The 25287-nt window shown below is 27.1% G+C and overlaps 4 protein-coding genes across 4 annotated transcripts; all 4 read right to left on the reverse strand.

The window, feature by feature from the left end:
• Window positions 1-877: 877 nt before the first annotated feature.
• On the reverse strand, window positions 878-2489 carry RAB6 (ras-related protein Rab-6, putative; the record flags this gene model as incomplete). The annotated part of the gene is made up of 4 exons (XM_029005252.1): window positions 878-1378; window positions 1821-1886; window positions 2082-2122; window positions 2474-2489. 4 exons carry the CDS (start codon window positions 2487-2489, stop codon window positions 878-880), a joined length of 624 nt encoding a protein of 207 aa, XP_028861859.1.
• Window positions 2490-4741: 2252 nt separating this feature from the next.
• PmUG01_09054000 (conserved Plasmodium protein, unknown function) lies at window positions 4742-8393 on the reverse strand (the record flags this gene model as incomplete). The annotated part of the gene is made up of 6 exons (XM_029005253.1): window positions 4742-5380; window positions 5836-6122; window positions 6260-6401; window positions 6623-6891; window positions 7053-7138; window positions 7606-8393. The coding sequence occupies 6 exons, from the start codon at window positions 8391-8393 to the stop codon at window positions 4742-4744; spliced, it is 2211 nt and encodes a 736-aa protein (XP_028861860.1).
• Window positions 8394-10926: 2533 nt separating this feature from the next.
• SEC21 (coatomer subunit gamma, putative) lies at window positions 10927-14088 on the reverse strand (the record flags this gene model as incomplete). Its single annotated transcript, XM_029005254.1, has 1 exon — window positions 10927-14088. One exon carries the CDS (start codon window positions 14086-14088, stop codon window positions 10927-10929), a length of 3162 nt encoding a protein of 1053 aa, XP_028861861.1.
• Window positions 14089-18260: 4172 nt separating this feature from the next.
• PmUG01_09054200 (serine/threonine protein kinase, putative) lies at window positions 18261-24920 on the reverse strand (the record flags this gene model as incomplete). Its single annotated transcript, XM_029005255.1, has 1 exon — window positions 18261-24920. The coding sequence occupies one exon, from the start codon at window positions 24918-24920 to the stop codon at window positions 18261-18263; it is 6660 nt and encodes a 2219-aa protein (XP_028861862.1).
• Window positions 24921-25287: the final 367 nt, after the last annotated feature.

The following is a 25287-nucleotide window of genomic DNA, read 5'->3' on the forward strand; positions in this document are numbered from 1 at the left end:
TAAAAGAATGTTTATAACCCTAACCGTCGAACTTCAAAGAGAACGTGTGAAAATACAGGCAAGAAGGGAAGAGAAAAAGAGAAAAAGAAAAAAACAAAGAAAATAAAAAGGAACGTATTAGCAATAACATGAAACAAAAAAAAAAAAAAAAAAGTAAATGAAATGATATATAATGAAGTAAAAAGAAAATATAGAAAACTGCAAATTAGTTGTCCAAAATATATTAATTACAAATAAAACTGTAAACAGAAAAATGAAAGATAAAGTGAAAAGTCAACAAGTTCAATTCGTAGCAATATGTAGCAATCACATGCTCTGGAAGCTTTTTTTTGGATCAAATTTGAAATAATAAAAATTTATAATACCTTGTTGCAAAGAGTAATTACCAATAAATATTTAAAATATGTCCATATCATATGTGAATAAAGTGTGAGGATCTCAATTAATAATGTAAGTGATATTATAAATTTAACAATAAGAAGAAGAGGGAAAAGAAAAAAAAAAAAAACTAAAACATTTGAAATTAAAATAAAGCTATCTTAATCCTTTTATTATTCAATGTATACATATACATATATATGTATATATGTATATATATATATATATATATATATATATATATATATATATATATATATACACTTGTATGTACAATATGTATCTTTATTACTTTTTTTTAAATTTAAATTATTCCTAATTATAAAAAAATTATTAAAAATTCGATGAAAAATAAAATTTATAAATTATAAAAAAAATTAACAACTATAATAAAAAAAAAAAAAATACATACATATATATATATATATATATATATATATATGTTTGCATATTAACATATTAGCATAATTACACATTTGCATATTAACATGTCAGCGCATTAACATAAACATTTGCTTAACATACTTTTATCATTAGTAGATGAATTATTAGTCAGTTGTATATCAACAACATTCGTTTCATTATTATTGGTATTCTCTAAATTTGGTAATTTCGTTGCAATTTTTTTAAATAAAACTTTTATATTATGTCCTGCTTTGGCACTTGTTTCGTGAAACATGGTATTATATTCTTGTGCTTTCTGCATACCTTCTTCATATGTTACTTTTCTAAGATCACCTAAATCTGTTTTATTTCCTACTAATGCAATTATAACATCTTTACCTCTTTCATTTAAAATATCTTGTATCCATTTTGTTGTATTTTCAAATGATTGTCTATTTGTAATATCATACACAACAATAGCTGCAGCTGAATCTCTAATATAACTTGGTATCAAACTTCGAAATCTCTCCTGACCTGCTGTATCCCACAGCTGCAGTCGTACAGGTCCTTCATCCAAATACAAAGTTTTACTCAGAAAATCAATGCCAATGGTGGACTAATAAAAAAAAAAAAAAAAAAAAAAGTAAAAAGTATATACAGTCACATGTATTTATTATTAAATTTTAAGTTAATAATGCTACAATTCGTAAGCTCTTCCACGCATACATATTTATGCATATGTACATTATATATATATATATATATATATATAATAATATGCATGTGGAAAATTATTTTACATTGACAAAAAAAAAAAAAAAAAAAAAATTACGTAGCTAACTTTTTTCATCTTTAACAATATTACGATGATGGAAGATTTTTTTTTTTTTTTTTTTTTTTTTTTTTGAAGCATGTAAACTATTATAATAAATAATGTGTACATTGGAAGAGATGATAAATATATATACATATGAACAGATGAGAATAAATGTTTAAAATTTCCTTATTTATTATTATTATTTTTTTTTTTTTTTCCTATGGTTTCTTCTTCCCTATACCTGATAATTATTATCAAAGGTATCATACATAAATCTTGTAATTATGGATGTTTTGCCAACGGCTTGCTAAACAAAGTAAAAAGAGATATAAAAATATAAATAATAATCGTAATGTCAATACCAAAAAAAAAAAAAAAAAAAAAAGACATATATATAGATAAATAGATAAGATAGATTTAGATATAGAATAATATAATATATTGTAATAAAACACTATATTTATATTTGTTCTTTCTTCGTATAATTCGTTTTCATTTGTACTTCTCCTAAAAATACAAGCTTATACTTATTTAATCCTGAGTCTACAAAATGGAAAAAATTGCAAGATATTGTAGAATAAAATAGATTGATGATTAACAAAACAATATGGAGTAAACGCAATTAAAATATGCATGAACATTCAGCAGTCACGTATGCAAGCAAGACACCTCCACAACGTTCTACGAATACACATTATATATACACACATTATGTGTGATGGTGTACAAAAAAACAAACGCTCAACATTATATTCTTTAGCTTAATTTTTTATAATAAACATGACGTAAGTTCTTTTTGCAAGAAATTATTTCCTCTTATCTTATTATATTTGGATTATATATATTATATATATATAAATAATTTCTATTCTCTTTCCTATTGTTTTCCCTTACTCTGAAATTCATCCATTATTAATGCGAAAAAAATTGTAAATAACTAAGATTTACTCTCAAAGTGTTTAAAAAAAAAAAAATTGGAAGTTATAAATAAAAATTTCTTTTATCCATAATATTCACAACATGTAATTTGTACCTTTTTTTCCTTTCATATATTACTTATTTTAAGCACTTACTTTTATATACATATATAAATGTGTATCAACGTACTAACGTTTATATATATATATATATACATATACAAATGTTAGTGTAACTATTATATATATATATATATATATATATATATATATATATATATATATATATATTTATAAACAAACGTTTTTGTGAGAAAAAAAAAAAAAAAAATTTAATACAATCAAATAAAGGATAAAAAAATATATACACACAATACGTATATATAATATATTATATATATGAACATGAATTGTACATAAAAAAAAAAAAAGAAAACAAATAACATAAAAACATTGGATATTAAAAAAAAAAAATTTCATTAACAATAAAATGCCATTATATATGCATTTTACTTTTCATTACACTTTACTTTTCATTACACTTTACTTTTCATTACACTTTACTTTTCATTACACTTTACTTTTCATTACATTTTACTTTTCATTACATTTTACTTTTCATTACATTTTACTTTTCATTACATTTCATTTTTGTTATATTTTATTAATTTTTATTAAATTTTATTATTATTTTTTTTTTTTTGAATTTTGCAATGTTACGTATATAATATTAAAAACAACCAAAAGAACATGTGCACATGAGTTGTTCAGGTTAATATAAATCTCTCAAAATTGTTTAAAAAATTACAATGTTGTTATACTTATATAAATATATATATATTATATATATATATTATATATAAATATTTTTTAACATTGTGGGTATAGGTATAATATTATATATAATCAATAAAATGTTATAAAATGTACAATAATTATTTATAAATGTTTAAAATATAAGAATATTTAGAAAAAAAAAAAAAAATAAAATAAAATAAAAATAAAAAAAAAAAAAGAAACTATAATTTGCAGTGTATAATAAAATTAAGTTCTCATAAGAAAAAAACAGCTTTTTTTTTTGTTGTACTTTTTAAAATGTTTAATCTTGTTTTTGTTTACAACTTATAAAGGAAGATAAAATAATTAAAACATAATATTTTTATACAGCAATATTTGTTTTGTGTATGAGTAATTGTGTTTGTTTTAGTTCTTCTCTTTTTGATTGCATTTTGCTTTTCCACTTTGTCCCTCTTCTTTTTCCGTTCATTTTACTGTACATTTTTCTGTACATTTTTCTGTACATTTTTCTGTACATTTTTCTGTACATTTTTCTGTACATTTTTCTATTCACTTTTTTATTAACTTTTTTTTTTTTTTTTCTTTTTTCCATTCAATTTAGCTATTCATAATAATATAAAGCTGTTATACTTTAATTTCTATTTCATGTACATGCATGGGGAATAAAATGTACACAATATTGTAACATAAAAAGGTGTAATAAAATACGTAAGTTATATTATAGAAGAATTATACTGTATTTTTTTTCTTGCATTATAATATAAAATGAAAAATGAAAAAAATGTTAAAGAAAAGAAAAAGTCATATATATATGCATATATATAAACATATATATCTACATTTAAAATTAAATTTGATAAACCAAAAATGGAAATGCTTAATAATGTGTATCATTGATACTGTAAAATTGTTACCTAAGCAAGAATAAAAAAAGAAAAAAAAAAAAAAAAAAAAATGAAATTTAAACTTTACAGTATTAAGAATAGTATTTTAATTAATTTTTTTTTGTTTTTTTTTGTTGGAACATACAACCGCATCGTGTCAAATGTAATTATTTATAAAATTGTTAATATACTAATTGTTGGCATTATTTTGTGGAAAGTGTAATGGTATCATCAAAGGAACTATTTCTCAACATAAGCGCGCTAGAGGAATTTTGGTAGTTACATTAACAACATTTATTTTGAATTTGTTTTTAGCTAATTTTAAAAATATTATTATTATTATTGGAAGTAACCGTAGTAGTAGTAGTAGTAGTAGTAGTAGTAGTAGTAGTAGTAGTAGTAGTAGTAGTAGTAGTAGTAGTAGTAGTAGTAGTAGTAGTAGTAGCAGTATTTTTTTTCAACATTTCTGTTATAACTACTTTTAATCCATTTGGTGCCCCCCGCCCCAACATTTAGACGACTATGGAAAGAAATTTGCTTTTATCACCTACGTTTTTGTGTTTTTATAGTATTTCATCGAAAAGTGTAATATACTGTAAGTCAAGATTAAGTGTAGGTGAACATATTACAGCTTTTCTTAGATGGTATAAAATTTCATCATTTTCAAAATTGTACTGTGTATTATACTCCTCTTGTATATGTCCATATTCATCTATTTGTAATTTCTCATTCAACTCGTAGTTATTAGTAGACGTTAAATTATTATCAACTTCACTGTTATTATTGTTGTCACTTTTGTTACTGCTATTATTGTTATCACTTTTGTTACTGTTATTTTTCTTCTTATTATTACTGTTACTATTATTGTTGTTGTTATTGTAATTTTTTTTTTTTTTTTTCATCTTGTACAGTGTGTTCATATTAACCCCTTCTTCTTCATTCCTACTTGCAATCTCGTCATCCTCTTCCATAGCATGACAATAATTCTTTGTTGAATTTGACTCACATAAATAATTTCCTACATATCCTGGTTTGCACAACAGACTAGACACATCGATACATGGTTCATTCCTCGTTCTCTCACCTTCGTTTTTATATATGCTTATGAAATCATCACTTTTGTGTATTACCTTGTAGCAACTTATTTTTTCGATACATTTTTTTTTTTGAATTGATTTTATTTTTGGTTTTTCTGCTAGAAGCTGTAAAAAAAAAGGGGGAAAAGATATAAAAAAAATATAAAAAAATTAAAAAACAAAAATTAAAAAATAAATTAAAAAAGAAATTAAAAAAGAAATTAAAAAAGAAATTAAAAAAGAAATTAAAAAATATAAAATAAAAAAATATATTAAAAAATATTAAATTATAAAATGAAAAATGCTTTCCTAAAAAACTGAATTGGGGAAAAAAGTGAGGGATTATTTGAAAATATGTAACAGATTGTACTCAGGAAAGTATGAATACATATGCTTATGTACATATATATGCCTACATATACATATGATGTGTATGCGGGCTTGATCAAACAGGACTGTTCCCGTAAGAATAAAATATATGCTTGAAAATAAAATAGAAGAGAATGGAACAAAATGGAACAAAATGGAACAAAATGGAGCAAAATGGAGCAAAATGGAACAAAATAAAGTAAAAAGCTTACTCTCTCAACTGTTACATCCTGTGCACTATTCCCGAATAAAGGTACACCTTCATTACATGATAATTTTTTAGAATTATTTAATTTTTCATTATAATCCTCTAGCGAATAGGGGTGATCATATGAACATACTTCTTCCTTTTCGACTCTGTCGCTAAGGTGAGACTCACTGTTTCCTCTACTGTTTGTAGAATTCCATTTGGAAATTTTTGCCTTATTTTTTAAGATGCTTTTTCTTGTTGAGGAATTATGCCTATATTGAAAATTATTGTGGTTATTATTTTTTATGCCTATAAAAAAAGAATAAAAAATAAGAAAAATAAATAATTAAACATATATATATAGTTATAGATATATAAAAGTAATGAATAGTAAATATAAAAGGTCATAATATGAATCGGTTTTCTGTTAGAAGATAGTAACTTACTTTTTAACTTGCTCAAGATCATATTTTTTGAGTGCTTTAAAACCATCCCTGTTAAATTCTCTTTTAATGAATCCATATCAGGAGTTACAACACTTTTGACGAGCTTGACTTGAGATGAATGAAACAACAAAGCATCTTTTTTCTGTTGTGAGAAAAAGAATGGGTAAACTGCGTGAGTTCGAAAAATTCGAAAAAGTGGTTTGAAATTGCACCAAAAAGCGATTTAATAATGCACAAAAAGTGGTTTGATAATGAAAAAAAAAATAAACTAGATAAAAGGCCAAGAATGTACAATTTACACTTCACTTTTTCGCTGTTAATTTTTCAAATTTTTTTTTTTTTTTTTTCTTTTATCATAGTTACCTGAACAGACTCAAGTTTGATAAGGTCATCTTGAAAACCACGAAACTTTGCTTCCCCTACTGGTGTATCATAGACTACTTCGGTATTACAAAATATTAGTTTTTGTGAGACCGATCTAATAGTATTTTGCTCTTTGTTATTATCGTTACAATAACTAATATGATGACAACTTACACTTCTCACGTTATTTGATAACGGGTTAAAAGTTGGTCCTGATATATTTTGTAAATATTCATTGTATGAATTTTGAAACTCCCCACGTTTTAGCCCTTAAAAAATAAAATAAAAAAATGACGTAAAAATGTAGGCGATATTATATATATATATATATATATATATATATATATATATATATATATATATATATATGTATATGTACGTATGTATATGTATACAAGCAATTACTCCAAAGTGCATTATTGTAATTTACTTGTATTTGTAACTGATTGACTGTTAAGGTTTTTTCCAACTGGTAGTTTGATTTTTGAAAGGATTTTATTGCTCCAGTTACAATTTCTGTTTAAAATAGCGGAAAATGAAAAATCACTCACATACATATATGTATATACGTATGCATGTTCATTTGTATATAAGTTTGTACATACCCCATATCCACTGTTACAAAGAGATGGTGCAACGATATTATGAACAGAAATAGGTCAAAAAAGTGCTACAATACAGATATTCACCATTTGAATGAACATTCAGAAATATCATTATACATGTACCCTTAATGATGTACTATAGTAGAGTTTTTGTTTTTTTTGTTTTTTTTTGCTTCAAAAATGAAAAAGTAGTAATACAGGGAAAATATTTTTTAACATTTGAGGAAAAACCTCTTTCATGCGTGCAGAAAAAAGGATATTAGTGGAATAAACAAAACCAATGCAAAATGGGAGAATCTACATGTACACACATATATATATATACATATATATGTATATATATGGGTGTGCGTATGTATATTTCTATTTTTTTCCTACCTCAGAATGGAGAGTTTATTTTGTGAAGCTTGTCTGCATTTTTTTACTAAGTCTGTGTTCATGTGGACATTATCGTACACGATAGGTAGGTTAGTTATACTTTCTATAGTAGTGGGTGTAGAAGAAAAAGTCTTTTTATTTTTGAAAACAGACGTTGTAACGCTGTCTGTTTTCTGATGATAAGGCACATAGTTAGGTAATTTTGTTTTTATATCTTTCACGTTTAATTCTTTTATTTCCCCGTTTATTTTTTTTAAAATACACTTCGTTTTAAGGAATTTATTCTTCTTATTGAATGCATTTTCGGAAGAGGGATTTTCTCGTGAGAAGTGTATCATGCTTGAGTGAATATCGTCTCTTTTGCTTTTTCCTCGTTCGTTATTATCACTATTACCATTGAAATTATTGTTATTATTAATATTACGAGTATTATTAATGTTATTGCTATTAAAATTATATATATTATCCTTTATATTACTACTAATATTATCACTAAAATTTTCTCTTTTTTTTCTTATTTTGCTATACCCAATTTCAACTGAAAAATTGTGAGTGTTCAAATTATAAGTTTGGTTACTACAACTTGGTCGGATTAATATGCCACTACTTTTGCAATTTATTTTTTTCTCGCCTGACTTACTGTTTACGTATTTCCCTTTTCTATTGCACATATTCTCGTTATACATATATCCACCATATTTGTTCTTTTCACATATTTGCTTGTTCAATGATACAGTTCGTGAAATTGCCGATTTCACTTTGTTTTTTAGGCTGCCAATACTTGTCATAAATTTATTTATATTATTTAATTCTAAATGGTATTTTTCCTCTGTTTTTTTTTTTTTTTTTTTTTTCTTTTCTTCTAATTGTATGAACAGGACAGGTAAAAGTAGAAAAATTACTTTGGTTTGCGTTTTTATCTGACCTCATTTTATTAGTATCAATATATTTAATATATTTTTTGTTGCATTTATTTGGTGCTATTTCGTGGCTTCTTGTAATCGCTACTTTTTTTTTTCTACATATTTATATATTTATTTATTTAAAAATGAAAGTTGTTAAATGAATGAATGTTGTTAAATGAATGAAAGTTGTTTATTGTCTTAACTCAAATTTTGCGTAATGGAGTTTGTTTGAAACAAATGTGTGCAGAGTATATAAATATATATGAGGAAGGAAAAAAAAAGACGAAATTTTTTTTGGGAAATTATATCTGTACTTTTACATATATGTGAAGTGAAGGTTTGCACTTTACATATATTTTAGTTTATCAGAGCTGTTCAGTTGTAATATTTTTTAGTGTATATAAGTGTGCATACACAGACGAATAGATGTTTACATGCCCTAATATATATAAATGTACTTAACACGTGTAGCAATTTTATTCTGAAGCATTTGCTTTTCCATCACATTATGTTAATATACTTATTATAAAAAAGTAAAAATCCTTTTTATGATTAACTTCATATTTGTTACAACACTAATGAGCTAGTTTGTAGTGCATAGATGGACGCATGAACAAAAATATTTCACTGTTAAGTACCCTTTTTAAGGTGCTCCCTTGAGCACAAAAAAAAAAAAAAAATAATAAAATAAAATAAAATAAAATAAAATAGATACACATATATATGTATATTTGAGCGTACGTAGTACTGCCAATGCATTTACCAAAAAAGGACCAATTAAAAATTTTATTTTTTACAAATTCTACAATGCCCTTTGTTCTTAATTTGAACTGTTTTATAAGGATACCACTTGCACACACACACACATACACATACATACATACATAAAAAAAAAAAAAAAGAAATAATAATAAAAAATAAGTATTACCGTTCTTTTCTCTTAAAAATGCAGTGGTACCCTGTACTAAGTCAGCACTTTACTTTCAAGACTATAACGAGACCGCAGTGATGTACAATGTTATACAAGTAATTCTGAAAAAATGATTCATTGTGTTACTGCTAATCTGTTAAACTCATTTATGAAACATACACATGTGTAAAATTAATACAAAAGATTTGAAGCTAAAGAAAAAGAAAATAAGTATGTGATAAGAAATTAGAATTTACTTTCTTCCAATTTGCATTATACATATTTCTTCATTTAATTTTGTTAATACTTCGCTTATTTATTTCTTTCTTAATGCAACACTACTGGGTTTATGCAAATCTATGTGTTTTAAGTTGTCATAATTATAATTGGATGAGGACTGTTTTGACTAATATATTCCCTCGAGGAACTGATAAAAAAATAAAATAAATGCAATAAAAGTGGGTATAAAAAAAAAAAAAAAAAAAAAGGGTAAGTAAACATTTGCATATACGTGTGCTAAGGAAAACAAAGAAATACATGAGAATGTAAGTCTATTCATATATGCCTAATAAAATATGTAAAAATCAAGGAAAAAAAAAAAAATAGAAAAACAAACAAAATATTCTATATAACTATTTATACACATGCACATAAGTACTTGACACATTTTGTAAAGTTATGTGTGCACTTAATAAAAATAAAATAACAACATACATACATACATACATACATACATACATACATACATACATACATACATACATATATATATATATATATATATATACGTCTATGTATTATACTATATATTTTACGAAGTGAAGGAACAAAGATGAATTCTTTCGTAAATGTAGCATGGCAAAAATAAAAAATTAATAATATGGAGGAAGGAAAAAAGTTAAGAGGTATAATGAAATAATAATAAAAAAAAAAAAATAAAATTGCTCTTTAAAAGATATTTTAAACTTTATTATAATATTTCATTAAGCGGGAATATAGTCATTTACACAAGTTTTAAAAATTATCACATTAATATAAATTATATCAAGAAAATTTTGCAATATTCTTTTATATAAATTTAAAATGGAGAAATTACAAACTTTAAAATTAAAAACAAATAAAAAAAAAAAAAAAAAAAAAAAAAGAAGTCCCTGTTGTATGCTTGTGCTAATAAGGGGGTATGAATAGTTGGCGTCATATGTTGTTAGAAAGTGCGTACATATTACAGAAAGCATGTGTGTATATTAATACGATTATATTTATAAATATATATACGTATGTTAGCATGCATATATACACACCCACCAATGCATATACCAGTGCACATATTCATGCACACATATTCATGCACACGTATTCAAACTACTATACATGTGTCAGCCTAGGGTTATCTATTCATGCATTAGTACATATGCGTGAGCAAGGAAACTCATACGTACACTTTTTCCCAGTGGCTTCATACATCATATATAACCACTTACTAAAAGAGATAACAATTAAAGTAAACTATTCGAGGGATTTTAAGATATGTTCTGACAGCTGCCTACTCTTAGATCTACATATAATTTTCAACAAGCATCCATACTGTTGTGACAGTATTAGAGAAGCTTTACATAAAACATTCGATTCATTTAAAAATTTGGCTGATAGGAGCATATTATGATTTGTTGAGTTATTTTCTACAATATCTGTGTTGTCACATGCCATCATGTTTAATGTATTTAATAATCCTACCACAGCTAGCTGGATATTTTCAAAATTTAGGCTAAATTTGCTGACCGATTCAGAATTTAAATTGTCCATACTTTCCCATACATGTTTAAATTCACCATTTCTTAAAATTTTGGGATTAATAAAATCTGTTATTTGTATACTAAATGGGTTAATAGAATATGAGTCTGGAAAACCTTCATCCATTTCGTTGTCTTTGGTTAGAAAATGCAAAGAAATTTGAAAAATCTGAGTAACATTATAAACGTTTGGCTCGTTGTTGCCATTGAAATTACTACTGTTATTATCATTGCCATTGTCGTTACTTCCATTATAGTTAATAATTTCTGCCTGAGTAAAGCAAGAACCTTTTCCCAGGAGGACGTATAAATTTTGGGGGGAATTATAATATAAATTTTGAATTGCTGTTTTTTCAAGAATGATCCACTTGTTATCATAAGTGTTTATTTGTAAGTTTACATTTGATAAAATTTGTTCAGTTAGTGTATTTTGAATAAGAAATTCAAGTATTACATGATTATCATATATATATTTTTTTACAGAAACCGTGTATTCTGCTTCACTTTCTGTTAAAGCAGTTGACTTTGTAATAATTTTTATGTTACCCATACTATATTTTTCTATAAAAGGTGATACATTTTCTAAATATACTGAATCTGTTGTTTGTTCAAGATTCTTTGTTAAAGTGTTTGTATTATTTAAATTTTCTGAGTATGAGCTTTTTCTTTTTGAGTGAGTAGACGAAAGAGCATCTTTATTTGTATCATTCATTTTAGTTATTTCGTCTTTTATATTTTCGTACTGAAATTCTTCATTCTTATTGTTCTCTAGGTGATTGGTTATGTAGTAGAGGAGAGCTTCTACATTCGAGGGTTCTTCGTTCGATAGCAGCTCGTCTATCAATGGTATGGCTTGTTTGTCTTTTTGCTGCATATTTTCTGATTCTGCTGCATCTACATCTGCTTCTTTTACTGCATTTGCTTCTTTTTCTTGAGGGGTTATTTGCTCATCCGTACAACTACCGGGTAGATTGCTATCACCATGAACGTTTGTAGTAGAGGCCAACTCCAAATCTATAATTTTCTCCTTCAGCATGTAATAGAAAAAGTTGGTTCGATCCCTGACTTCATCATCATTATCAGCTAATAAGCATTTTAGTAAAAACAATATATCTTTACAATTTTCAGTACACTTTAGAGCAATATGAAATAAGGCATACATCCCATCAACTCGAATAGTAGCATTTTCAAGAATGAGTCTGTTATAAATATATCTTATATATTTTGCTGGGTTCCTAGTTTTAGGTATGTGTAATAGTAAAAATCTTATAACTCTAAGAAGTAGAGAGTTATATTCACAATCTTCAATAAATTCACATAGCTGTAATATAGCTGTTTCTTCTGAGTGAGGTATTTGACTTATTATTAATATAATAGCATCAATTGTATTTGATTTGAATTGATAAGATTCTTCATCTCTTATATTATTTGATAAGAAATTTAGAATAATATTACATTTACTAGGATAAATAAAACATAAATTTTTTACTTCTTCAATAATTTGTATTTTAAAAAAACTATTATCACCACTCATATAATTATTAATTTGATTTAGTAATTTATCTATATTTGATTCATCTCCTGTTTTTAATAATGTAGTAAATGCTAGAACACATATACTTTTATTACTATCAACTAGTAAGTTTTCTATATCTGAATTAAGCTTTGACATAACAAGAGGTCTATGGTGAGCTAATTTATTTATTTGTCTTATTATACTAAACTTATCTACAATTTTTGTAGAGAGTAAAAACAGTTGACATATTTTTATGCATTCATTCAATATATCAATATTAAATACTGTAGTTGTGTTTCTTCCAGCAATATCATATATAGCCAAATCAAATATGCACTTAACACACTCAAAAAGAATTATTATATCTTTGCTTTTTAGACATATTTTTAAGTAATCGAAGCATACTTTCGTCGTTGGGTGTATTAACTGATTTTTGCTGTTTTTTGTGTAGTCATGTATATTATACATGGGACTACTGCTACGCATGGTGATGTTATTATGAGCGTTACTGCTACTGTATGCACCAACACTGCTAACATTTCCTATGTTGTTCACCCCACTAGCATTGCCCATATCACCCTCCACCTCCGTGCAGTATATCAAATAAGATGCGTATTTGATCAATAGACAACTAGCTAAAGAACCGGAAGGGTTATTGGATCCCTTAGCATAAGTACTAATTATTTTTTCTAAAGCAAGTTTATCTTGACATTTTATAGAGCATAGTAAGGTTAAGGCATGGAACTGAATCATGGCATTTTTGCTATTAGTACATTCACTAATTTCATTTGTCCATTTTTTAACTATATCACAAGATGTGTTAGCATATAAATTTAAACCACAAAGTAATGCTGAACAAGAAACAAAAGGATTCTTATCAACTATAGCTGTTTTTAAATATCGTTCTATTTGTGTTGCCATGGAATAGTCAATAATTTTACTCAACACCCTTATAGCATTAGCTCTATAACAATCATTGGCAGAATTCATATCTTTTGTTAATGAGCTTGTGACAATAAATATTTCCTTGTCATTTACTGGCAAATTTTTTATCAGTAGATAAATCATTCTTCTTAATATCTCATTATTGGATTGAAATAATTTTGTGATACTAAAAAATATATCTGTACATTCTTGAGGTGTCAAACTGTCTTCACCTTTATTTATTAAGTATAATATCTTTGTTAAAATTTGTAAACATTTTTGTGTATTTAATGGATAACTTGAGAAAACTCTTGTTTCTTGTAGTATACTCGCTTTGTCCCCTTCATGGGGATTCAAAAATGATTTATCATCTTCATATTTTGAGTCTTTTAACAAATTCCTTTGCAATTTTTCTTTCATGATAAGTGGTTTTAGCATTTTTGCACTAATTCGATAGTTCGAGCTGACCTTTTGAAACTGTAAACGGGGTGGAAAAGAGGCACATGTATGTACATAAGTTTATATATGTATATGCATGTTTGTACATGTCTGTAAAAGTCTATACATGTGTGTATATATGTATTTGCATGTTTGTACATGTCTGTAAAAGTCTATACATGTGTGTATATATGTATTTGCATGTTTGTACATGTCTGTAAAAGTCTATACATGTGTGTATATATGTATATGCATGTTTGTACATGTCTGTAAAAGTCTATACATGTGTGTATATATGTATATGCATGTTTGTACATGTCTGTAAATGTCTATACATGTGTGTATATATGTATATGCATGTTTGTACATGTCTGTAAATGTCTGTATATATTATGTGTGAGCATGTTTGTGTATATGGATGTGGGGATACATAAACCTAAATACATGTTCCCTCACTAGCGCACTGCAGCACTCACATATGCATGTGCTATAACAAGCGCGCGTGTTTAGGGGAGCGTTTATGCTTACAATTATACATTTATTAGCTATTCTTTTTGCAAAAATTTACCACGAATAGGGAGTAATTTGAAACGCACCGGGCTACTCAGGAGGTATTATGGTACTTTATCCTCGTTGCATACAAATATATGCACAGTGCCGATGACAAACAAGGTTCATATATATATGTATGTACTAGTATGTATATATATATATATATATATGTACATGTATGTATATGTACGTATATGTATGTAAATTCATGTATGTGTATTTATTTATGTGATAAAAAAATACATCAAATGATAACAAAAGAAAAAAAAAAGAAGCATTTATATGTTAAAACCAAAGAACAACCGCGATGGAGGGTATTCCCTTTGCGTGCAGTTTGTATTATGCACTTCGGGGGAGCTATGCTTTTTTATCTTTTTTTTTTTTTTTTTTTACTTTCTTTCAACTACGTAAAGGTATACATAATGTGCTTTTAAATTTGCTTGTTCGCATGTACACATATACAGCGTTATGTACATATATGCACATATATATATATGCATATATATTCATACGTTTGTACATTAATACATTAGTACGTTCATGTATCAGCCCATACATGCACTTATGATTACTCGTCATTCACATAAAATGCATTATTCCTATTTAATATATACTTTTCATCAGTGGAAAATTCTTTTTTTTTACGTTTAATCGTAAACATGTTTTCTAAACTATTAATTTAATAACGTTCTAGCATTATCTTTATAAAACGCGTTCAGCAGTTCTTTAATTATTACTACGAATTTATCATTTTTTTTTAATTTTTAAGCTACGAATATTGTTTAATATGGTTTAGTACGGTTAAAATATGGTTTAATATTTTTTTTTTATTTTTTTTTTTTGATTAGTAAAATTGATTAACCTTAAGATTTATACGCATTAAATGTATGCAAATTGGCAATGTTGGTTTTATCGGATTTTCCTTTTTGCTTACTATAACCTGACCTTCATACGAACAAACGTATATGCATATATATATGTATACACTTACATTTGCATATATGTACATGTGGATATATGTACAAATGCTTTTTACACTCCTCTTTTTAGTACTGTTTTTTGTGAGTTCATTTGGCGCATTTACAAACATCGTCTTACGAAGCGTATCTTTTGTAGTGTTTATAATAAATATATATGCACATATATATATATATATATATATATATAAGTTTATGTTTATTTATTTATTTTTTTCATTTTTCCATTTTATTTTTACATTTTATTTTTCCATCTTATTTTTTCTTTTTATTTTTCCCCTTTTTATTATTCTTCGCGTAATTTTCACGTACACAATTATGATACACATATAAATTGTACGCGTATACATAAATGCATACATAAGTACACATGTATATTATATATATATATATATATATATATATATAAGAACGTGTTGGATGTTTTCTCTTACTATAAAAATTAATAATTTTGTAAGAACTTTATTGTAACTCCCATATTTTTCTTTTCTTTTTTTCTTTCCTCATCGTTTGAACAATTCGTAATAATTTAAAATTTAAGAATATAGTTTCACATACATAATTTTACCTTAAAATGTATTGGATAAAATAAGATGATATCACTACAGTGTTAGAAGAACGTTAATAAAATAAGAGATGCAGAAAAATTGTATAAATACATAACTGGAAAGTTTAGAGGGCCATTCAATTTTTTTAATTTTTATTTTAAAAAAAATGTGTTATATTTTTTTTCTCCCCTGTTATCAAATAAACATAACGAAGTTATCATCGCATAAGGAATCCGTTTACCGTTGTGCTGAATGGGCCAATTAGTCCATAATTTATACATAGTCACTTAACAAATAAATGACTAAACTGAATGGACCAATTAGTCCATAATTTATACATAGTCACTTAACAAATAAGTGACTAAAGGTGTGCATATATGTGTATGCGTGTATATGTACGTGTGTGTATGTGCATATAGTTGTGTATATTTGTGTACATTTACTCATATGGGCATATGTATGCACCGTAAGCAAAATTAACAGATACTACACATTGTGGCATACAAGTTTTTTTGTTCTTCCTCATCTTTTTATCTATAAAAGAGCTACACAGAAAACACATTTAGTCAATTTAAATAGAACTAGTCTTGTTTGTTTAGTACTGTATTTTTAAGATGGAACGAATAGGGGAAAAAAATAAATAAATAAAAAAAAGTAAAAATTTAGGCAAACATGTAGCCAAAAATTTATTTAACATATTTTTCATTCTGCGCACATAGGAAAATCAGATTACCTACGAACTAGCAAAGCGAATCCTTCACATTTTTTAAGTTAATATGGTACACATACACATAATATAATTTATGCATAAATTTAAAAAACAAATCATATTAATTGTGAGATGGCTCAACTGAAATAAATTTGTGTAATGTTTATTTTCAAATAATATTTATCCATAAAATAATAAAATACCCATTAAAATTTTTTTTTTTTTTGCTATATTTGAGTAGAAACAGTTCATTAAGCAAACAAATTTGAAAAAAAAAGAAAAAAAAAAAAAAAATGAAAAAAAAGAAAAAAAAAGAAAAAAAAAGAAAAAAAAAAAAAAAAAAAAAAAAAAAAAAAAAAAGAAAAAAAGAAAAAAAGAAAAAAAAAAAAAAAAAGAAAAAAAAAGAAAAAAAGAAAAAAAGAAAAAAAGAAAAAAGGAAAAAAAGTAAAAAAGAAAAAATGAAAAAAAGAAAAAAAAGAAACATTTAAAAAAAAATTTATTACAAAGAGGTTACTGGTCTGCGCGCGTAAATATACATACACACAAACGTACACAACCATACGTACACACATCCGCCCACCAAAACACTCATATATATACTTACATATATGATATTCATTTATTATTTTCCACTTCAACGCTGCTGTAACGGTACACACACATGAAAAATGAAGAACATATTGTAATAGAAAAAAGGTAAATTAAAAAAACATATCCTTTTTTCCTTATCTTATTTCTGATTGTATCATCTTCTAAGTGTTTTATGTTTCAGCTATTAGTATCACCATTTATTTGAATAAAGATGCGTAGGTATGTATACGATGTGAAAGGTCGGGAAAAACGCTATATGTACAGTTGTTTGCATTTCCGTTCAAAGGGGTAACTACATATATACGTACATACATACAAATATGTGTGTATGTATGTACATATATATATGTTTGGATATATGTACACATGTATGTATCTACGTATGTAAGTTTATTTGTTTTCCCCTTTTATTTTGAACACGTCGTTTGAACACTCTTCTAGCAATATGAAAGACACAATATAAATCAACGAGTATGGAAAAAGGAAAAGAGGTAAATAAATGAATAACGCTAATTATTCCAACGTTGTGCATGTATTCATACGTAGCTCTTCAGTAGGTACAATCGTCACTCCGTCTTTGTAGTTGCATTAGCATTAGCATTAGCATTTGCTTTTGCTTTTGCTTTTGCTTTTTCTTTTGCTTTTGCTTTTTCTTTTGCTTTTGCTTTTGCTTTTGCTTTTTCTTTTTCTTTTGCTTTTGCTTTTGCTTTTTCTTGCTTTTGCTTTTTTTTTTTTTTTTTTTTTTTTTTTTTTTTTTTTTTGTCCTCTCCTCCTCGTAACCTCTTTTTAAAAATACTAATTCGTTAACTGAAATTTAGCACTAGTCTGGATATACCTAGTTTTTTCTTGTTTTCGATGCCTTTGTAATGTACTTTTATCTCGTGAAGTTAATCTATATTCTGTATTAAAAGAGTCGACAATGTTATCCTTATTAGAGGAGTAATAGTGTAGATCAAAATCGCTATAATCATACGTAGTAGAACTAGACGTTTTTATAAAATTTTCCTTAACATTCCCATCTAATGGAATTAACAATTTTGCGTAATTATTAATATTATTATTCATAATGTGAATGACATTTGCCTTATTATAACTGTTACTACTACTGTTATTGTTTGTGTTACCACTTAAATCAGTATTACCAGTACTGTTCCTATCGTCGCTATCATTCGTATTAGTGCAGCAATTACTGTTCTTTTCTAAACACGTGTGGGTACTTACAGCGTATTCATTTTTCTCTTCATTAAATAGTTTTTGCTCCGCTCTATTGAGATGCAAAAAGACATCTTGGTTCCTTTGATTATTTACCAGATGTACATTCATTGAATCTTCATCACTGTTCATACACCTTAACAGCTTTTTACTTTTTAATAATTTCTCTTTGGAAGTACAGTTTTCAAGTATGCCATTTTTATTCTCGAATTTTTCTTTCAACTTTAGAAAAGGATTTGTGAGATTTATTATATTTTTTTCTATTGTATTTTTTTTCCTTTCATTGTTTAAATCGTTAAACGACTTTACGCATTTTATAAATTTCGTATTTTCATCCTTTCCATAGCTCCTACATCTACTGTTAGTGAAGCTATTTTCATTATTACTGCGATTGGTATAACTACATTTGTCATTTTTACTACTATTATTACTGCTACTGTTATGTCTGCTTCCAACCGTACTGCTTACATTGTTGATGTTTTCCTCATTGCTGGTATCACAAGTAGCAACATAGGACGAGGTGACAACCTTTTCCCTATTGTCATTGTATAATTCACTTAATCTTAATGAACTTCCTACATATGATTCATTGGTTAAACATTTTTTTTTATTAATAAATACATTTTGTTTTGCGTTGTAGTTTGCTTTGTCACGGTCCATTTTGTCGAAGTATTTTAAGTTTGAAATGTCTGTACCATTACTATGAACACTACCGCTAGTGATTCTGTTATTACCTTTACTGAATCCTTTATTTCCAATACTGATTCCACTATTTCCACTGCCAATATCGTTAGTACCACTATTACCCCCCCTTGTGTTGTTCATAAAGTTGTTAATAATAACATCGTTTGTGTCCGAATGGGTGTTATTACTATTATTCAGATGGTAGTATAAGGGGCGATCTCTTAACGAGTCTCTATTCTTTTCATATGTATTTAACAGATCTATAAACTTTTTTGAATTTTCACTCTTGCACGCATCCCGGATGCTCTCATTCTTCTTACCACTGCCATTATAGTTGCTGTTGCTGTTACTGTTGCTGTTGCTGTTGCTGTTACTGTTGCTGTTACTGTTGCTGTTGCTGTTGCTGTTGCTGTTGCTGTTACTGTTGCTGTTGCTGTTACTAATGCATTTACCATTGCATTTACCATTGCATTTGCCAATGCATTTACCATTGCATTTGTCATTGCATTTGTCATTGCATTTGCCATTGCATTTGTCATTGCATTTGCCATTGCATTTGCCATTGCATTTACCATTGCATTTGTCATTGCATTTGCCATTGCATTTACCATTTCTGCTAATACTACAGAAACCATTGCTGTTATTACTGCAATTATCATTATTGTTATTATCCTTATTGCTGCTCTTTTCATCATTAATGCACTTCTTGTACGAGATATTTATTTTTTCCGAATGGTCATTACTAACACCCTCTTTTTCCATATCACTGACGACATAATTTTCACTCGGAGATGTTTTTTTGGTCAATACTGAAAATTTATAATCACAGATATCATATTTCGTAGTTCCTCTATTTCCGTAATTAATACTCTTGTTATTGTTAATGTTATTTGAATGTATTTTTGTTCCGATTCTACTATTTATTAAAATTTTATTGACATGTTGGCCTATATCATTGTTTCTATCTTTAGTATTCTTACTACATTTGGCAATCTTCCTATCCTCACCTTTTAGATTCTTCCTTATATACTCTTTTACCTCATTATTGTTAAGTATACCCATTTTATAATTAAGGAAAATATTTCCAACATGATTAAACGCTTTATTTGTTATTTTCGTTTTCAGGTTTACACTATCTTTCTGGTCAAGTAAATAATTTTTCTTTTTATTCATAAATTTATCTTTCATTATTTCCTCTTTTCTATTATTAATATGGTCATTTATTGTATTATCTTGATAGAGCTCTGTATTATTGATGTAATTTTTGCAGTAATTTTTTTTAGATCCATTTTCTAATACATATTTGTAAACATCATCAAAATTTTGGAGGTTAGAACAGCTAGCTAGATCATCATTCTTATCATTTTTGTTGATATAAGTCTTCGGATGAATGGTGACAAAATCCAAAGATTCTCTGTTTTTATTTGTATTAGGTCTATGAAGATGGTCATCATACATATCTGTGTTTGCCAAGGTGTTCAACTTGCTATTATCATCATTACCATCATCATTATCATCATCATTGTTGCCATCCCCTACCCCTTGTGCAACTTTCGTTTCACCTCGTAAAAAAGTACATTCTTTATTTATAGTTTTTAACAAAGTATTTTCATCATTACTGGTATTGGCTTCTAATTTGTGATGGATATCGGTTTTATCAACTTCATTATATGCAGATAAACAGGAAGGGTTAGTCTTTTTTTTATATGTAAGTGAGTTATCAAAATATAGTTTTCCTTTCTTTTTATTTATTTTGTTCTCAATTTTTTCCTTTAATTTTATGTCCAAAGAATTTTCCAAACTACTAACAGAATGCTTTCCTTTTTGATTGTTTATGTATATTGGAAATTTATCCATATTTAAGTTGATATTATGAATGGCACCACTTTGCTTGATGAGAAGTTCTTCATATCTGTGTTTCTGATTCTCCTCCACTACATTACAGTTGCTACTGTTAACGATTTCTCTGTTGTTACTGCTTCCAATGCTGTTGCCACTTCCACAGTGGTTACAATATCCACTATTACAAATACCAACGGTCTTTCCTTTCATCTCACTTAAACTCATTTCATACAAATTATTTAAATTCTTCTTTAACTTTTTTTTTAACTCTTTCGAATTTTCTAATAACGAATGTATTTCGTCTGAAAAGGAGTCCTTCTGCTTATTGGACTTTTTATTTTGAACTAACTTTTCGTTAATGTTAAAGTTCTTGGTATATATTTTAATATAATTTTCCTCCTCACCTTCATCGTCACTCGGTTGTTCAATGTGCATTTCTCCATACTGTTCACTTTTCCCCTTATTTTTCCCTCCATCCTGCCCTACACTCTTCTCTTCATTCTGTCCTATATTCTTCCCTTCATTATACCCTTCACTTTTCCCTCTGGTTAAGTTCTTTCTTTGCTTCACTGTACTACTCGTGTGAGGATCTTTCTCGTGAACGTTCGTTTTGTATACTTCACCTATTTGGTTAATTTTGCCAATATCACTAATTTTTCCAATTTTTTCATTTTGACCAATTTCGTTCATTTGTCCAACTTTGTTTGTTGTGTCCATCCAATTTATTTTCTCTATTAGGCTGTTCCTCATTAGATCCTTGGGCATACTTAAATTTCTGGACTCACTAAAATTAAGAAAGGTATCTTCAATGTTTTCTAAGTAATTCACCTCCACGTTATTCAGTGACAACTGCGTTTGTTTCTTTTGTTCTTGATCTTTTTCTGTTCCAAATAACTTGTTCATCTTATTATCAATTTCATTTTTACATTTTCGAAAGTATTCCTCTGTTTCTACCTTATTAACTGAAGCATGTAAGTCTTTTTTTGTAAAAGTATTTAGCTCTTTAGTGTTGTTAATACCTTTGTTTCTATCAGTTTTAATTGTTAATTCTTTCTTCAATAAATGGTTAATATTTTCAATATTTTTAAAAAGATGTACATTTTTTTTTTTTTTTTCGTTATAATTCACAAAATTGTTTGTCACACGAGTACTGTAATATTTATCTCGAATATTCTTAACGTCGTCATTTTTTTTTTTGCTGTTAACATTTTTGTTATCTTTTACGTAAATACTATGATTATTCTTGTTATCTAAGGTCTGATCGTTGTTATGCTCTTCTTTGTTACTACTGTCATCATCGTCGTCCTCATCATTCTCGTCATTACCATCATTGTCGTTATCGTCTTCGTCATTATCATCTTCGTCATCATCTTCATCTTCTTCTTCATCGTCATCCTCATCATTATCATCATTATCATCATCGTCGTCATTGTCGTCATTGTCGTTATCATTATCATCGTTATAGTCATCTTCTACAACTTCCACCTCTACCGGATCTTTCACCCCCTCCACCCTATCCATAATAACACAATTTTTACCCCCTTGTTCCTTACCCCAATCAGACTCCTCATTTTTGTCCTTATTTTCCCCTAGATCAGTATAAAAATCTTTATTTTTGTTAATATCTAAAAAGTTAATATTTTTTGTTTCGTCCTTTTTACCGCTTAGCAAGTTTCCGTTTTTCTTTTTACGCCCATATTTTCTACTTATATTAATAACATCATCCTCATCATTTATAATAATAGCGTCGTTTTTATTCATAACGATTTTTTCTCCCTTCTTTCTACAGCATTTATCCTTAACATTTTCAAAATTATCATTAATAATAAAAATTTCCTTTTTTGCTTCTCCGTCGTTCGGGCTAGTGATAATTCCAAACTTGGGAAGCACGCTATTGGAATTATTACTACAACACATATTATAGCCTGTATCACTGCGACCATTACTTCGGCCATTATTACGATCGTCATCATTGATATGGTTTTGTTTTAGTGCACCACTGCTATCTCTACCCTGAGTAGCTTTCATGTCATTACTTTTGCTAATAGGCGGATCGTTTTTTTTCATGGAGCAGCAGTTAATTCTATTTTTAAAATTGTTCTTCATCATATAATAAAGAATTTCATAGTCGTTTTTTAGACAAGAATGCGTATATTTGCTGTTTTTGTCCTTTTGATAATCTACACCTGTAACTACAGTTGCTTTGTTTTGGTTACCACTTCCGCAGTTATTTATGCTGTGATTTCCTATCCCATGATTTCCTATCCCATGATTTCCTAGCCCATGATTGCCTATCCCATTGTTAATAATTCCACCGTTACCACTTCCACTTCCATTCCCACATTCACTTTCACTGTTATCTATACCATAGGTAGCTACTCCATTAACGCTACTACTCATTTTAGATGCAGCAATGCCCTCCCTATCGAGCTCATTAATTCTGTTAATTTTACCATTAGAAATAGAAGAGATATTTTTAAAAAAATTCCAATTATTTGATAGCAAGTAAATCCACCTACTTTTTACCTTTTCATGCCATAAAAATTTCGAATTTTGCAAACTAAAATTATTTAACATTTCAGTGACCCAAGGATGGTCCAACACATTCTGTAAACTTAATCGTCCACTAGGATTTGATGAAGTTAATTTAACAAATAAATCCCATGCTTTTAAGTTTTCTCTAAATCTACTAGGAGGTTTAGAATGTCTTAAATTATGCACTGTTTTTAAAATAGTTTGTGCAATTTTCGAACATTCTATACCTTTTTGTCTACATACAAATCTACCAGATATAAATAAAATCATATTCATACCAAGAGCATAATTATCAATTTTTTCAGTCATAGGACCTGTATTTCTTAACACTTCAGGAGGATTAATTTCTAAAGTTCCTGGCCATTCTGTTGGATGTAAATTACAAGAATCAATATGTTCAGACCATCCAAAATCTGCTATAACAATTCTTTTATTATCATATCTTAAAATATTTGTTGGTTTCAAGTCTCTATGAACTATATTCATATCTTGAATAAACCACATTCCTTGTAGTAGTTGTATAAAATATAAAAAGGCTTCACTCATATTACTGGACAAATTTTCTTTCCATAATGTACCATCATTCGCATAATCTTGTATAAGTATCCATCCCTCTTTTCCTCCTATCACTTTATGTAATTTTATTACACCTGGACATTGGCATATGGATAAGTTAATTATCTCTTTTGTAAACATTTCTACTATTCTATTAAATGATTCTTGTGGGAATTGATTTGGTTGTAATAATTTAGCTGCGAAAATTTCATTTGTTATTTTATGCTTTACTTTCCATACCTGTGCATATGTCCCTTTCCCTAAATTACTTAACACTATATAATCTTTAAAACAACTATCATTTGTTCTTATTATTCTTATCTGATTATGTAACACACTTGGTAACTGCAAAACGTCATTGTTGCTCGACAAGTTAGAGCCTATCTTTATTTCATCGGTTTTCCTATTTTTTATGTGATTTTTTTTGTAAAGTTTTTCCGCATGTTCGTCGCTTTCTTTACCATTGTTATTCATGATGTTGTTAATACCATTGTTGTTACTAATATTATTAATATTATTGTTATTGGTACTATTATTTATACTAATAGTATTGTTGTTGATATTATTGTGATTATTGTAACTGTTATTGTTTAACGTTTTAACACTTTTTTTGTTTGAAAAATCCATATTTTTTTTTCCTTTCTTTTTTTTTTTTTTTTTTTTTTTTTTTTTTGCTGCAAGAAGTGTTCTCTATATTGTTAGCACTAACGGACTGTCCAGTCGTCTACCGCTGCAAACGTTTTTGAATTGCGTAATACCTGTAATGATGTGCGAACAGACGCATATGCATTCACATATATATATATATATATATTTATACTTATTCTATTAAATAAATTCTTCCGTTATATATGGGCACCTTTCTAAATACTTACGCGCATACACGCACATATATATGTACATAAACAATTACATATATAAATAATTACATACATATATGCGCATTTATTACTGTAACTTCTGCTTCTGCTGTACCTTATTTCTGTAATTTTTC

Source organism: Plasmodium malariae, assembly GCF_900090045.1.
Source record: "Plasmodium malariae genome assembly, chromosome: 9".
Lineage (NCBI taxonomy): Eukaryota > Apicomplexa > Aconoidasida > Haemosporida > Plasmodiidae > Plasmodium > Plasmodium malariae.